We start from the raw sequence: 16772 nt of genomic DNA, 5'->3' as shown, positions 1-16772 counted from the left end.
TCCAATTTCCATTAACCTAATCATCCAGTTTGGTTTCGGTTATATGGTTCTTGGTTGTTTGTCCTTGTCCAGATTCTAGGGTTAGGTCGTTGATAGTTTTTTCATTATTTATATGATATTACATAATTTGTAATAATTTGAAAAGGGTGTAGATTTGGTCTATATAAGGGGTAAGTAATCTATTTTTCCTTTTTCATCAATGAATTATTTCATAGATTTTGTTCAGTCTGTTCGTTGGTTGGTTTCAGCCATGGCTTATCAACTAGCCAACGTTGTTTTCCTTTCACAATAAATCAGTATCAGCCGAGCTTATCAGCCCAGAAACCAACCAGCGAACAGGCTTTTAAACTTAAATGGTTTATTCTTTTTCATTTAGGTCGGTGAGGACCTTGTGGTTGAGAATTGCAGTTTGCCAACATTCTCCTGTATTTTGGTAAATGGTAGCATACCGCTATTTTCATTGTTTATGTAAAAAAAATGCTTGTTTTCAATTTTTAATCGTAAAATCTTAACCATTATGCTATTAAGTTGCACTATTACTTTGCCATTAGCACGCACGGCCGCACCCCCTCCGTATTTTCTCTAGCTCCGCCTGAACGGCAGCGGTGGCATCGTCGGCGGAGGGCGGGTCGTCGGCGGAGGCGGAGATGGCGTCCGTGGCCGCGGCGGAGGGCGCGGCGGCGGCGCTCCGCTCGGTGCTGTCGCGCGCGCAGCAGGCGGCAGCGCGGGCGGGGCGCGCGCCGGGGTCCGTGCGCGTGGTGGCGGTGAGCAAGACCAAGCCGGTGCCCGTCATCCGGGGCGTCTACGACGCGGGCCACCGCTGCTTCGGCGAGAACTACGTCCAGGAGCTCATCGACAAGGCGCCTCAGGTTGGGTTGAATTGTCACCCGGTTTCTCGCTCCACCAAAACCTTGCTTTTGGTCCCATATCATGCAAATTGATAACCTGATGGATGGAACACTGAAATTAGAGACAGCATCTCGTTAATTTAAGCTTCTCGCTGAGTCCTGGCAACTGCATCATTAGTATCCGGATTCGTGTGATCAATATCTTGAGAGTGACGAGCTTCGAATTTTTTGTTCCTAGGATTAAAAGGAAGATCTAAATACCAATGGGTGCCAAATATTGATTTTTTTGGCAGCCAAATTCGATTCACTAAAGAATTATTTTTTGCATGAAAGTTCAAAGCAGTAAAGAGTGAATTTAATCGAGCATTTCAAGTTGTTCTGCACAGCCGTAAATGACATGGATGTCAGTGACTTCCCTTACAGTCAATTGCAGGTTAAGTAGAATAATTGGTAAGCTGGAAAGGACCACAAGTTTGGTTGCTAGAGACACCACATCAGAATGCATTTGAACTAATGAAATGGACATATTTTCTGTACTATTCAAACTACTACGTTTGATCCTGGAAAGTGTATAGCAGCTTTGTTCATATTCTAAATGTATCTTCAGTAAATGATAATGTGGTGGAAATGCTATCAATTCATCTTTAACTTCTCTCTCCATTTAACATGAGAAGTAGGTCCGTGCCAGCAACTAGAGGGTATAAAATTTGTGATATGGGGGTGCTAGTTGGACAACAGTTGGTCAATCATTATTATCCAGTAGCTGATGAAAGTAGACAACCTTTCCATTTTCATTACTTTTGGGGATGTTTTCTGAAGTTCTAATGGATCCAATGTCTAAGTTTCCTCGCAGGGCATGCTTTCTAATACTCCCTCCATTCCAAATTATAAGACGTTTTGGGTTTTTTGATACATTTCTTTCACTATGTATCTAGACATAATGTATATCTACGTATATAGTGAAAGCTATGTATCTTGAAAAGCCAAAACGTCTTATAATTTGGAATGGAGGGTGTACTTGCTGTCAATTACCTAATCTTTTTCAATCAAATCATGTTAGTGTCTAATCAAGTGTTTTTCTCATTGTAGCTTCCTGAGGATATTGAGTGGCACTTCATTGGGAATCTGCAAAGCAACAAAGCCAGAGCCCTACTTGGTTCGTACTACTTCTGTTATTTTTTACGTATATACATTGGCATGCTCTCCTACTACTGTTTTTACCATTATTTTTCTACTTATATGTCAGAAATTGTTCAAAATACAAAGGTATTGACTTTATTAAAAATACGACTTTGCATATATAGGAGGTTAATGTTTTAAAATGTCACGGCAGTTGCATCATCAAATGATAAGTAAAAAAGAGTAGAGGGGGCATCTATTTTCTTGTTTTTGCAGAGTTCCTGTCTTGTATCTTATTACTTTATTTTGATTCTGTACAGATTTTGGCACTTGTGCCTTATGCCCTTATCTCTAGTTCATGGTTTGAGCTAATGTTTCTTTTCTCGTTCCTTTAACTTCTAGCTGGCGTGCCAAACCTTGATATGGTTGAGAGTGTAGATGATGAGAAGGTATGTGATCAATTTAATATTATCTGGTGATTCCATAAATTGCTTTCTTGGTTCTGGGAAACACTTACATTTTTTTTTTTTTGAACTTGGGAAACACTTACATTTGAGGCACTCATACATCAGTAGCTCACTCCGCCACTCACTTGGTTACCTTCAAGTAAAAGTGTCTCCTTTGCTGAGTCAAAAAGGAGGAAAACATTATACTGTCAGACTCATTCCTATCAGCATCGAGTATAGCTTGTTATCTTCTGGCTATACAAGATAGTACCGTTCATTATGTATATTCAACTTGGGTGTATATAGGCTTCAGATTTATCATTCTTCTGTACAGCAAGATTTTGTTGCATAACTTAGGTCCTAACTAACGATAGCTGTGTCATAGACCTTTGGGTTACTCGTCATGATGTCCTCTCAGTTTTTCAATCTTGAATCTGTAACCAGATTAGATGTAACAATCATTCTTTCAGATTGCTAACCGTCTTGATCGAGTGGTAGCTGACTTGGGGAGAAAACCTCTTAAGATTTTGGTCCAAGTCAACACTAGTGGAGAAGAATGTAAGTACTCTTGTTTCCTTTCTCATTACTAGTGAACTTGGTCTTTAGTTTCCTTTTTCAATACGATACTGAAAGGATGAAAGTTCTCACTTTGGGCTTGGTTATAGTGGTTTCGGAATGTGGAAACTGTGTTCCATTTAGTTTTAAGCATTGATAGTTGATATGCAGCACATTGTTTTAGTCTTCGATAGGCATTTGGAAGCTGTAGGCTGATCTGCGAGCATGCCCAGAGCTCATGTATGTATGTAGTTCAGAATACTATTTTTCTATTGCAGCGAAATTTGGAGTACATCCCTCAGGATGTGCCGAACTAGCAAAGCATGTCAAATTGAACTGCCCAAACCTTGTGTTCTCTGGTTTGATGACAATTGGGATGCTCGATTACACCTCAACGCCTGAGAATTTCAAGGTAAAAATATATTCTGGGATACAGAAATTTTGTTGGAGTGGCAATATGGCATTCATATGTGCGTTAATGTGTATTACGTATGTTAAATCCATAGACACTGGCTAACTGCCGGGAAGAGGTGTGCAAGGAGCTTGGAATACCCGAAGAGCAGTGCGAACTATCTATGGGCATGTCAGCTGATTTTGTACAAGCGGTAAGGGAGATACTGTGATCTGTGAGTGGAGAAGAGACATGGTAGGCTGATAGCTGCATTAATAATTATATACGTTGTTTCTATGTGCCTGCAGATTGAAATGGGAAGCACAAATGTAAGAGTTGGGTCAACCATATTTGGTGCAAGAGAATACCCAAAGAAAAACTAGGGCGCTTATGCATTCCTGTCACGATGGCATAGACATGTAGGAGTCTGCAACAGTTCCAAATTTCTGCATCATACATGTGCAGTTATGTGCCCATTCTACTCAGCTGAAAACATTTTGACACTTTTTTTTGCTGAAGTATCAATAAGGATACTGTTTTGCCATTGTCTGCTCTTCTGCTAATAAAAGCATCTAGACCACATGTGCATCGATTGATTAGTCTGCAGATTTTGTTCACAGTTCAGTCATCCCAGTTGTAGTATTCAGAAAGTGTACAAGCAGGTTCATTCGAACTTCTGTGATGTAGTAGTTATATTTCCTTTTACGACTATTCGTACGTTCTCGACTTTTCGCAAAACGAAAGTGAAAAGGAAATAGCATACATCACGTGCAAAATCTAGTAAGTTAAATTGTACCGTTTGGGTCGGCATTTTTACAAGCTCATGGGCATATTTCGCCCCAACAAACACCTGGATTCTGAGCACAGCAACGCTAGAACACCTGCTATTCAGTTACAAGTAAGTAACACAGCCACTGCTGCCACCGCTATACAAAGATGATCGCGATCAATCAGCGCCAGCTTCCAGCAAGTATAAGAGACCTGTAATGAAACCAGGTAAGAGGCTGAATATATGCAGCATCTTCTAGCTTCAAATAAACTCATCTCGATCATCGATATCATCCTCCTCATTCTCTTCCTCCTCTTCCGGAGCATCAGGGTCCACTCCCTGCACATGAAAAACAAGTGTAGGCAATGAGGCAATGCTAGTTATCTTGCACCAGTAGGATATTTAGAAACGAGTAAATAAGGTTGGGAAAGCAAAAGGAATATATAAGGTAGACCGAAGCAAAACATGAAAACAAGAACTGAAAGTTGGTGAGCTAATCAGTATGATATACTGCCTCAGTCCCAAATTATAAATCGTTTTGGCTTTTCTAAATACAATAGTTTTTTCTATGTATCTAAATATAACGTATAACTAGATACATAGGAAGAGTTACCTACTTAGAAAGAATGACTTATAATTTGGAATGGAGGGAGTAGTTATGAACTGCACAAACCTTCATTTGTTTTTCCAAGCGCTCCAATCCATTCTTTGCAGCTTCATTTTGTGGGTTTATTCTGAAACACAATTGAGTTCCCTTTTCATGAACTAGAAGGTAATACCAAGAAATAGGAAAGCACAAGGCAGAATACTAAGCACGGAGTCAGTAACCGCAGGGGCAATATCAGACCAGTTGATTTGTACCACAAAGTTGGATTAAAATAAACAGGAACAAAGCTTATCAGAACAAAGAAAGTAAGTTATTTACTCATACATCAATTACAAAACTCTGATGCTTCTTGGGTAGCTTTTGAGCTGTAAGCATGCGGTTTGGGCCTTGCAGGATAAGGATGGAAGCGAATTATCTGATTGTCAATTCAGAATAGTTCACTTCTTCCAAAATCGGCAGAATAATCAAAATATTAGTTGAAAATACAAATTATTGAGCTAACCCACCCAATCCTGTCATAGCTATCTCAGGCCGTGGTTGGAAGAAAAACCATGGTACTAACATCAAGAGCCAAGTTTCAATTTAAAATTGAAGGAGAAACATGATTAGTACAAAACTTTCCACAATTTAGTTATTTATTTACATTTTGTAGATGGTACATAAACCCAACTCCAGGAACTATCACTAAAATCTTACCTCAATAATCAGATTTACTCCTACATATTCATAATACTAAACTTTATTTATGTACCACATCTTCAGGATTCAAACCAACAGCAACGAAAAGGTTAATAGATGATGAATGCTACTGCTGAATTGCTACTAATGCGCACCTTAGTGCAGATTGATAATGGGAAAGTGCATCTGAAAGCATATTTGTTGCCGCATGTACTTGAGCCAACTTGATGTGTAGAGAATCATCTGCCCATTGTCTTAGATATTTTTCCAGTAGCATAACAGCCTCTTTATTCCGTCCTTCCACAACATGCAGATCAGCCAGGGCCAGTGCAGCTCCAAGAAATCCAGGTTCAAGACGAATGGCTGATTCATAGAACTTTCTTGCCTGTAAGTGATGCAATGATATCTATATCAGCACAATCGACCAACAGGTAGTATCATTCAATAATAGTGTACAGAGTTGAATCACAAGATGTCCATTTGAAAAGATATATACAAGTCAATTTCAATGAAGTCACAGTAACTTAATTGAGAAAAGAAAGCAGGTTACAAAGCACATATACTTGTCTTAAGAGGATCCTTTGTTGAATAATCTGCTGCTGGTCTTGCACAGAAGTCTGCAAATGCAGACCAATCTTCAGTCAAGGCTGCAGCTTGGTGAGAACACTAGTAGAAGTCTGCAAACTGCAGACAACTTTCAAAGGCTGAATAGCAGTCAAGCTGCAGTGAGAACACTAGACTAGAAGTGCAGTGGGGACAGACTTTTTTCTTTTCTGGAATACGCAGGAGAGCTGCGTATCATTGCATTAAGAAAGGGGATAAAAGGCTTATATAGCCATACAACAGCACACACACACCATCTCTAGATTACATACGCGCCTGTTAAAACTGTAAAAAGACGACCTCCCTCAACAGGCGCTGCTAAACCCCAGGACGAGCAGCGACCAGTTCACTAATGCCTTTAGCGCCTGCCAACCTCCAGAGAGCAGCTTCTTCTTGTGCAAGGAGAAGCACCCGCTCTATCCTAGGCGAGGCACCATTGAACACAATATCATTTCTCTCCTTCCAAAGCATCCAGGCTCCTAGCATGACCAATGAATTGAATCCTCTCTTGGTTCTTTTGTCAAGAGTGCTACCGGCTTGTTGCCACCAGTCAAAGAACCCAGTGGCAGATGGCTGAGGTGCAATATCCGGTAGTGCAAAGGTGCGAAATAATTGAAACCAGAATTGCCGAGAGAAGACACAGTAACAGAGGAGGTGCTGAATGGTTTCATCCTCTTGGTCACAGAAGGGGCAGTGCTCAGGATGAGGAAGACCTCTTCTAGCAAGTCTATCAGCTGTCCAACATTGATTATGTGCAACTAACCAAAGGAAGAATTTGCACTTCCTGGGACCCCAATTCTTCCAAATTAGAGTGCTCGGCTCAAACTGGACTGCTCCAAGACAGACTTTTGGTAGGCTAGTAATGTCCCTTAGCTAATAAGTTTTGCAGGCTTATCCTGCAGCTAGGACAGTAGTTTTTTGACTGCAGTACAGCAGCCCACCTTCAGCTGATTAAACATACTAGCTATCTAGCGGCATGATTGCTTCCAGAACCCCAAAAAATATATAATCCTTGAATCAGTGACCCATGGCAAAATAAGATTACCTTCTCCCTCCCACTAGAACTAATTGCATGAACATCGCCAACTAGCTTGAGAGCTTTTGCAGACTGATGCAGAACCTTCATTGCCTCACGTGCAGTGAATAATGCTTCTTTGCATTTAGAAAGTGCTAGATAAGCACGCACCAAACCTGGAGAATACCTCTATTTAGACTAACAATATGACAATAGATTTTGAATATCAGATGCACCAAGCCTACCAACCTTGATAAGAACGAAGATCAGCTCTCAATTCTTGAGCCCCCCTAAAGTCTGTCACTGCCAAATCTGGTCGATTCAATGAAAGATGCAGATTGCCCTTGAAAGAACAGTAGGCAAACAATGACAAACCAATGAGGGAAAATCATGATATGCCCTAGCAATGGAAGATGGCGATCCTAAAAAAGCAAAGATGGTAGCAGACACAAAATCTAAACATGAACTTCCCAGAGAAAATAAGCAGCAACCATCCTTGTGCTTCGCAAATTGTAATGCAAGAGGAATTACCATAATAATGTAAATCCAGTTGCATAGACAATATCTTGCAGTATTACCTTCATAATATAGCCAGTTATATGCCTGTCATCAACTCGGAGGCTCTGAAAAGGAAGACATCGTAAGGAGCATTAGATGGAAGGTGAGTTTCCATCAAACCCACAAGGTATTTACCTTTTCTGCATATGTCAAAGCTTTTCTTTCATCCTTTCTTTCCCACATTGCTGCAAGAGCAACACATGTCTCTGGTCTTGCAGGATCAATATGCAGCATATCATGTACCAACTTATTCAGTTTGATGTAGTCAGATTTTGACTTTAGAAGAATTGCATACTCATCCATATATGTCATGATGTTTGGATCAATCAACCGGGCCTGCAAAAAAAAGGAAAGAAACAACAGTGAATATAGCAAATGTTTATATAACCTTGTTACTTGTTCACGCGATTTCCGAATCAGGGGCTTTAGCTCTGTACATTTTCAATTTACCTTCTCAAAGTTCATTATCGCTTCAGCATTCCTGCCTATGATGGCTTCAACCTTCAAACAAGAAGCTCAAAAATCAGGATCAACACATGAAGAAAGGTCATAAAAACCACCAAAATAAAGCTGGAAATGAACAATTAACTTCACATGTTCTCTAGACACTGACAAGCACACTGACATCAAAGTTGAAGGGATATATGATCCAAGAAAAATCTGAGAGACCTTGACAGCCCTTAATTCAATAAGGGAGATTAGAGAAGTGAAGAAAGACAAACCTTAGCAATTTCCAGCAAGATATGCACATTATTGGGGAACCGTTGCAATAGTTCTAGATATATGTCAAGGCCACCTATAAAAAACAAGCAACAGTAAGCCTAGTTATTATGTGATCGCTAGAAATGAATACATGTCATTGCTACTGATTTAAAATCTGCAACTTAATGTCCAAGATATACAAGTGGAGTCTACAAAAAGTAATATTATGTAATAATATACATCAAATGAAAAGGAATACACATTATGAAAGTATTTTTTGTGGTGAATCTAATAACATCAACCATACATTTTCAGTGAACATGATTTTTTTTATCTGTTGATGGTCAAAGAGACAGGAGTTTGACCAAAATGAATCCTAAAATGACTTTACATTTTGGATCAGATGGTGTATCAATTACTGATCTCTACAACTAAAAAGAATCACGTGTTATCGTCAGATTAGACTAATTGGACCGCTTACCCCTAATTACATCGCACAGCGCGAAGCCTCCCGCAAACCCAAAACTGACGTGCCCCAGCCACCCCATGACCCACGCCTCCCACGCTCCGACGCCGCACCCGCTCCGACGCTGCCGCCAGCCCCGGCCCTGCACGCCGGCGCCCATATAGTTGGGGTCGTTCCCACCCATGCCGTCGTTGCAGCCTCGTCCACACGCCGCCGCCAGCCCTTGCACACCGGCTCCCACATAGTCGGGGTCGTGCACGGCGGCCTCTCCTGCGTCGCCCGACGCAGCCTCGTCCGCCACAAGCGGCAAGCCCCTGCACGCCGGCTCCCACACAGTCGGGGTCGTGCACGCCGGCGTTGCGGCGGCCTCTCCTGCGTCGCCGGGTGCAGCCTCGTCCGTACCAAGCGGCAAGCCCGAGATCTGCCGCGGCCTCGTCCGACGTCGAACCGCCGTCCACGGCCACGACTAGCACGCAGAGTCGAGGACGCGGCTCCGACGTCCCTGTGCTGCACCGCCAAACATCCGCGGCCACGACACCCTGCTGCTCGCCCGCCCAGCGCGCCACCCCGGTTCTGCGACGTTCCTTCACTCCACCGGTGAGCAGTCCGAACCCCAAACCCCCTGCTTTTCATTGGCATAATTCCCTTTCAGTTCCCTGCAATTAGTAGTTTTAGAGTCACTGTGGTTTCAGATTTCAAAATAGCATAGATGGCCAATTACACATGTGATGTGGTAAATTAGTAGTTTCAGAGTCACTGCGGTTTCAGAGTCACTGTGGTAATAAATCAGTAGTTTCAGAGTCATTGTGGCCGATTTCACATTTGGCATAGATGGTCGGGATAAGAATGTATACAGATTCAATGCTTTGCTGAACTCCATCTAAATTGTCTACAAATTTGCATTTGCATCACTGTCGATTCTGCAGAATTGGGAACTAGAAATTTGCTGCACTGCTTTTCATCTGACTATCTACAACATGTTGCCAGTGGTGCACAAGTTGGGTGTCATCAGATCATCCCTGTCGACGAGTATGTTTAAGAGTTTTTTTTAGTAGAACAACTAAAAATGCATGCACAAGGCTTGCACCGAATAATGGTTACTGTGAACACAAACCAGGATGCCAGGACACTGCAACTGCCTTCGTGTCTTTCATCTCTGAATCACAATCTCTCTGCAGCCACCTCAAAATTCTATATGCTAATTTCAGTATACTGTCATTCAGTTAACCTGTATCCCCTGGAGTCATATATCTATCTTGCAGCTAACCTGACCACCTAAGCTAATTAGCTAGCATCTCCTTCTCATGGGCACTGCTGGCATGCTGCTACTTGCATCGAACTGCCATGCTGAGCCTCTGTGTTCTTGGCTTGCTACCGCTACTTTCAAATTGGTGATTGATATCGATATGCTGCCCAACATCTCTGGAAGTTTATGTTGCCGATGTAAACTTGAATTTATTCACGTCACTGAGCCAGTACAAACTGCCATTGCTCACCATCAGGGGCCATACTAAATGCCTCTGCACTTGTGCCACCAATTGCTTGTTTTGCATAAAAGTACGTATCACAGATTAACTTGGGACTTGCTTATCTTAGATGTACCCATCTTCTGAATTTCACCAGGTCCACACACATGCATACGATGGCTGTTTAATGATAGACCATTACATAGTCAATAATGTTTAATGATAGTCCCTTAAAAATTAGACTGCTCTCAATTCAGTGGTCCAGGCTTCGAAAGCTAACTTCAGTGGTGTTATGGGGAAACTAATTTTATAGACCTCAGTGTTGCCTCTGTCAACTGCAGTTTTAAGAGAATCTGTAGATGTGAGAGTAAGAGTCCGCATTAGATGTGAGAAACCTCGGATTCATTTTGAATAACCTCGGCCTATACCTGTGAATGCTACGATTAACTGAAAATAATCAAGAAATTACATTGATTACCTTGGATTTACTTCTGAATAACCTTTGGATTCACTGAATGCAAAACATGTATCCCTGCTGTTTGCTCCATCTTTTTCTGGTATGTGGTTCGGCTACATCATTTTTAGAATTCAGTCAGTTTGTTTTAGCAGTAGCAGCTCATATATGGATACATATGAATTTCAATCCTTAACTGATTCACAGACCTGATAAGTAGACTTTCTTAGGTATTTAATTTTAAAGGAATTCTCAGGAACACATGGTCCCATTTGATGATTTTGGCACCACTTATGAGTTGTTAGAAACTTGTGGAAGTTTGCAGAATCTAAATCGTCACTTAGCTTTTAGAGCTGCAACTTGGTTCCATATATTTCGATAATGATCTTTGGGCTGCTACTGATGAAAATTATTGAATTTGGTCACACCTATTTGTTTGTTACCTAAACTTGCCTCAGTGTTATATAGATTGTTGAACATACATTATATTAGTTTACATACACTGTTCAGATTTAGCATCCAGTACTCTTGAGCAGTGAGTACTCTATGTGTGCCTATCTGTATATTCCATGCTTTAATACTGCTTTTGCAATAATGAACCTGCCCCTAAGATAGAACAATATATTTTTCCCGTGGAATACTGCTTTTGCAATAATGATACCACAGACCGAGGAAGACAGTGATCTTGATACGTTAATTGACTGCATATTCCCTGCCCTCAATGCCAATATGTCAAACAAGAATTACATCACCTCACGAGCAATATTATCTACGCGGAACGACTGGGTTGATATGATTAACATGAAGATGATAAGCCGTTTCCAAGGGAATGAGATAGTGTATCATAGCTTTGACAGTGCGGTTGATGATCCACACAACTACTACCCATCTGAGTTCCTCAACACTTTGACCCCCAACGGTCTCCCTCCACATGTGTTAAAGCTCAAGATTGGGTGCCCGGTCATATTGCTAAGGAACATCGACCCTGCGGGTGGACTTTGCAATGGAACGAGGCTGGTGGTTCAAGGGTTCCAACGAAATACCATCGATGCAGAAATTATGGTCGGAGACCATGGCGGAAAGCGAATCTTCCTACCACGGATTCCGTTATGCCCCGCGGATGACGAGATTTTCCCATTCCAGTTCAAGAGGAAGCAGTTTCTGGTTAGACTCAGCTTTGCCATGACGGTTAACAAGGCTCAGGGGCAGACTATCCCCCATGCTGGTGTGTATTTGCCTGAATCGGTGTTCTCTCATGGTCAGTTGTATGTTGCGCTATCTAGAGCCACTGCTGGATCGAACATTAGGATCCTTGCTGTCCCACCAAGTGATAACAAGGATAAGAAAAAAAAGACGAAAATAAATGGTATATACACGAAAAATATTGTCTACAAGGAGGTCCTCACTCTATAAAAGTTATTGTCTTCTGTTTTGTATAACTGTTATATTTTCTTACATTTGTGTCCTTTGTTACTGACATTTGTCGTATCCATCTGCATTTCAGATAATAGAAGAAGTCTGGGAACAATAGGAGACAAGTAGCATATGATGATCTTGTGGACATGTTACTGAGAGGATGTACTCATTATATTATAATATATTTTCAATAACTATATGTGAATTTATGTTTAATTTGTAGCGTGATGGTTATTATTTTCTAACATGCCTCTTTTCTTCTATGGTTAATATTTAGCTTTATGTCAAATAAATTGTTAATGAATGGATGGATGAGATTTTACATATGTTCTACACGTGCGGCTATCTGTCATGAGATTCTATGTATACCCGTAGCAACGCACGGGCACTTAACTAGTAAATATAAAGAAATGACATCCCTGTAAAAATACTTTCAAAGCTACAAGTTTATGTTTAACAGATACAAGTAAAAGTTAGGAAGTGTCAACTACAAAGTTACATTCAGTGGCCAAGAGTCAATGCTGATTCTAGATCATTTATCATCTAACAATAATAATAATGGACGCTCTCAATGAGAATGTGAATTATAACTTCAAAAGTTCAACAAAATTCAACTATATGTTGGAATCCTCAGATAAAATGTTTAAGGACACTTATGTTACCTTTATAATCATGTGAAGCAATGCAACACTGCGCCTCAACATACCGCTGTCAAGAAAATTATAATTTAAGTGAATAATCAATCTGAACCAATCTATAAAAAGAACAATGCAGTATGATGATATCTCTGGATGAGTTGACAGAGTTTCTTGAAAACCATAACTAAATTTAAAATTGCAATAACAAGTACTGTTCTGAAAGAAACATATCTATCACACTTCATCAATGACAGTGCAACGTGGCAGACATAAACATGCACATAAGTTGCAGAATTGGTGGCAAATTATGCAATCTACATAATCAGAAAGAGGCCAGATGCATTCCCCACCCCTAACACACAAAAATAAGCATTTTTTTCTCGAACACGCAGGAGAGCTGCGTATCATTGTATTAGTAGAAGAAAAAGGAGTCATACATAGACCCAAACACACTCACACACCCCTCCACACCTTCCCTGTTTTCTAAGGCTTAAGCACCTGTTTCTGAGTATACAACAATGTTTTCAAGTCGTCCAGTCGAACCTAGTCGCCATGGGACCGACTAGGACAATTAATCACTATTAATCGGACGACTTGTACAAATCGACGGTACCCCTAATCAGTCACTAGGGTATACAACGACCGAGCGGGCTAAAAAACTAAAAGCCCCAAGCAGTGAGAAAGGAAAGACCCTTTGCTCCTGCCATACACCACCAGTGGGCTTCATCCCTAGCTATACTCAGGGCTGTGTCAATGTTTCAAAACATGGGAGCTAAAAAGGTGATGACTTCATTGGCATACAGTTTCAATTTAACAGAGTTTAGCATTTATATATGCAAAATGTGGTTTTGGAGTCCAATGGTTTATGAGAATTAATAGCAAATCAAACATAAGATGGCTACCACGAATCTAGTTACTTGATGGAGTAAGCTGTTTAAGATTAAAAATTGAGTGGCATGAGTGTTTATGCCTCAACATTGTTCACTTACACTCCACCAATGTTGTGAATCTAGTTACTTGATAGAGAAGGATGTTTAAGACTAAGCATCGAGTGCTATGCACGTTTATGCCTCAACATTGTTCACTTACACTCCACCAACGTTGTGCATCTACAAAGTCACCCGGCACCTTGCCTCCTCTATTTGGTGCCTGCAAGGAAGTTTAACTGACTAATGACTAAAATTTACAGAGAAAAGGTTGTTGAATAAACTGATGTATGCGTATTATTGTTTCTATAAAGCTTTACATGTGTCGTATGTGGTGTTCAAACAAAAATGAAACCCAACAGTCCATATGGATTATATGTACAGAAACAGAACAAATGTAAAAAATATAAAAGGTTTAACGGGATATGGTTCTGTGATTGTCAGATCATGCTAAGGTACTGTGTACAAAATGAGAAGAAAATTTCAGCGTTCAGAAATGGAAAAAGTAAGAACTTGCTCACAGGATTGACAATATCAACATCTTTTGGTATAAAATGCAAAGTGATGGTTTTTTATAGTAGTATAGATTAGAGGAAACAATAGCCTATCAATTTTTGTTGCAAATCTGGCAAGCATGTAAAAAATGAATAGACTCTGATAGCTCAAATGTTGTACAATAGATTAGAGGAAACAATAGCATCTCTTGGAAAAACTTTCGAGTTCAAAACGGACGGATTTGTTGAAACAGCCTATCAAGTTTTGTTGCAAATCTGGCAGGCATGTAGAGCATGAATAGATTCTGATAGCTCAAACAAATAATAAAGTTGACGACCAGGACATCTGACAATGAAGCACAGAGAAGCCCTGAATTCTACCATGCGAAGTTAAAACTTATCTGCCCTCAGAACTTCCTATTTACAGCTTATAAGCAAACAAAACATACACTTACTTGTGGAAATAATAAAGAAAATTCCTTTGCTGAAAGCCCCATTTCCGCCAAAGCTGTGATAGCTTCGAAAACATAAGGGCATTGCCTGACAGAGAAGTATGGAGATGTAGACAGTCTTGTGAGCATAGAAAAGTTGAGTGGTTTCTGTAACCAAGTTTAGAAAGAACTTGCTATAGAAGAACAAATTGGGCAACTTATGTCGATGAAGTTGGAGAACACAATCTCCAAGGAAGCAATTTCTTTGATATGTTATACCTCAAGCACTCCTTATAACAGACAGCAGCTGTACGGCTATTTTTTGATATTCGATAAAGCTTCCCTAACATCATATTCATTTTCAGTGTTCTCACTTTCGAAGGAATACCTTCCATCTGCAGAAAGCATATATATCACATCATCTGTATTCTTAAAACAGGATAATAAGGTTGAAAATGAAGAATAGACATAAGAAAACGAAAAACAAGTAACCTCATGAAGTGCTTCACGGTGCTCATATAGAGCAGAATGGCAAAGAGCGATCTTAAACTTCACCTGCAACAGCACAGCAAAACTGAATGACGTAAATAGAATAATAGATATCAACATGAGAACACAAGAGTGCCATATTCAGCCATTCACACCTCATTTTCATTGAATGATAAGAGATTCGAAGAATTTGGAGAAGGTGACCGGCCTGTGGCGGATACTGAACTTCTGGTGTTACTTGTTGCTTGCCTAGGGATACTTCTACTATATTGCATAGCTTGCTTGTACGCATTCTGCCATGGAAGAAAGGGAAATTAGCAACGGAGATATCAGCAATTGATGTGTTTACTTCTGCAACTTCTTGTAAGCCAATCATGAAATCATGAGTTTTTTTTTTTGGAAATATAACCACTTAACCAGTGCCCTGCGGAACTCTTTCTCTCCATACAAAGCATCACCATGCTGGACCTGCGCGGTAGGCCAACAAGCACATCAGCTCAAAAAAAAAGGCCCTGTAAGGAACAGAACTGGGTGCAGGGGCAATCCGTGCATTGACTATCAAGAAACTAATCTGTGCATTGCAACCCGTTTAGTTTCCGCAATATGGCATCAGAAGTGAGACAGGAAAAGGAGTTGACAGAATCATAGCAATAAGTTAGTCCAAACAAGCACCACTTGCAGAGCTGCTGGTCAAGGAAGCTTGGGCTTACCAGGCTCTCCACCTTCATGGACATGCCAGCATCGTTGCCCGCACCCGCCGACGACACAAGGAAACACCCCTGCAAGTGAAGGAGAAGAGTAAATGAGTAATCACTGCTGCGACGGAAACCTCGCTCCATCACCCAATTCAGCAACCCAACCCCGCTCGCACACGTCGCATGTAAGGGGCTTAGCCCTGCCCCAGACGCTCCCGGCGAACCCCGAACCCGCTTCTGCTCCCCCGAAACCCTAGAGATTCAGGCGCAGGGAGGATGGAAGGCAAGGAGGGGAAGGGGAGGCAGGGATCGCGGCACGTACCAGCGTTTCGGCGAGCCCGAAGAGGCCGGCGTCGAGGAGCGCCGCCATGGACTCCCGCGCTGCCTCCATCCCCGGCGGCGAGCTCTGCCGAGGAAATTTGAAACCGGAGCTCGTGCGGGGATTTTTGGTGTTTGATGGGTTGGTTTGATTTGCTGATCCCACAACAGTCGCAGAGTGGACTGGACTACTAGAGATGGGTGGGAGTAGAGAGAGAAGGGGATTTGAAATGAAAAGCCATGGAACAGTATCTGGGCTTGTGCCATTTCTGGGCCAATTTAGGCCCAACAGCTTTCTTGTTTCTGTTTCTCCCCCTCTCGCACAAAACAACGGGATATAAAATCCTCACCCAGAGAGAGAAGCATGCCAATTTAAATTTTAAAATAACATATTTGGAAGCAACAACGAGACAACAATAAGAAAGCAAGAAAAATTGGACAATGGATCGAAGTTTAGCTTTGAGTAAAATGCACGGTGTGTTCTCAAACTTTTGGTGCCTTCACATCTGCATCCTCGAACTATTAAAGTGAGTCCTCGAAATATTTACGGTGCATCCAAGCGAGCCACATAGTCCGACGTGGCGGTGCCATAGTGGCATATGGAAGCTCCTCGCATCGCAATTTATCAAAAGGGAAAATTAGCTCCCGGACATCCTTCAACCGTGGCTTTTGCTACAAGGCATTAGAA

At 41.2% G+C, this 16772-nt stretch overlaps 2 protein-coding genes and 1 pseudogene across 5 annotated transcripts; 2 read left to right on the top strand and 1 right to left on the bottom strand.

Moving 5' to 3' along the window:
* Positions 1-537: 537 nt before the first annotated feature.
* On the top strand, positions 538-3903 carry LOC136514784 (uncharacterized). Its single transcript, XM_066508493.1, has 7 exons — positions 538-869; positions 1938-2004; positions 2370-2416; positions 2884-2971; positions 3247-3380; positions 3475-3573; positions 3668-3903. The coding sequence occupies exons 1-7, from the start codon at positions 648-650 to the stop codon at positions 3740-3742; spliced, it is 732 nt and encodes a 243-aa protein (XP_066364590.1). The 5' UTR covers positions 538-647; the 3' UTR covers positions 3743-3903.
* Positions 3904-4084: 181 nt separating this feature from the next.
* LOC136514783 (anaphase-promoting complex subunit 7-like) lies at positions 4085-16456 on the bottom strand. Of its 4 annotated transcripts, XM_066508491.1 has the most exons (20): positions 16089-16456; positions 15782-15850; positions 15489-15539; positions 15227-15364; positions 15075-15137; positions 14862-14977; positions 14607-14691; positions 13821-13880; positions 12756-12801; positions 8312-8385; positions 8040-8090; positions 7885-7925; positions 7725-7800; positions 7610-7654; positions 7281-7374; positions 7062-7207; positions 5977-6030; positions 5569-5798; positions 4802-4862; positions 4085-4467 (listed from the first exon to the last, which is right to left on the bottom strand). In XM_066508491.1, the coding sequence occupies exons 1-20, from the start codon at positions 16155-16157 to the stop codon at positions 4390-4392; spliced, it is 1647 nt and encodes a 548-aa protein (XP_066364588.1). In that variant the 5' UTR covers positions 16158-16456; the 3' UTR covers positions 4085-4389. The 4 variants fall into 4 exon arrangements, with proteins under 4 accessions (XP_066364588.1, XP_066364586.1, XP_066364587.1 ...); XM_066508489.1 differs by having other exon boundaries at positions 7725-7925; positions 16089-16446; XM_066508490.1 differs by lacking the exon at positions 5977-6030 and having other exon boundaries at positions 7725-7925; positions 16089-16439.
* On the top strand, positions 10816-12116 carry LOC136518206 (uncharacterized; annotated as a pseudogene).
* Positions 16457-16772: the final 316 nt, after the last annotated feature.

This window comes from Miscanthus floridulus, chromosome 17 (assembly GCF_019320115.1).
Source record: "Miscanthus floridulus cultivar M001 chromosome 17, ASM1932011v1, whole genome shotgun sequence".
NCBI classification, from domain to species: Eukaryota; Viridiplantae; Streptophyta; class Magnoliopsida; order Poales; family Poaceae; genus Miscanthus; species Miscanthus floridulus.
The sequence above is the reverse complement of the archived record's forward strand: the minus strand, read 5'-3'. Positions and strand labels throughout refer to the sequence as shown.

Bases quoted from the DNA above. Each gene is read 5' to 3' on its own strand.
- LOC136514784 (XM_066508493.1), top strand. From the start codon at position 648: ATGGCGTCCGTGGCCGCGGCGGAGGGCGCGGCGGCGGCGCTCCGCTCG. The intron at 2,005-2,369 runs GTTCGTACTACT...TTTAACTTCTAG, and splicing joins CAAAGCCAGAGCCCTACTTG to CTGGCGTGCCAAACCTTGAT. The intron at 2,417-2,883 runs GTATGTGATCAA...TCATTCTTTCAG, and splicing joins AGAGTGTAGATGATGAGAAG to ATTGCTAACCGTCTTGATCG.
- LOC136514783 (XM_066508489.1), bottom strand. From the start codon at position 16,157: ATGGAGGCAGCGCGGGAGTCCATGGCGGCGCTCCTCGACGCCGGCCTC. The intron at 8,091-8,311 runs GTTTGTCTTTCT...TCTTGTTTGAAG, and splicing joins TCTTGCTGGAAATTGCTAAG to GTTGAAGCCATCATAGGCAG. The intron at 4,468-4,801 runs GTTTGTGCAGTT...TTTCATGTGCAG, and splicing joins GCTTGGAAAAACAAATGAAG to GGAGTGGACCCTGATGCTCC.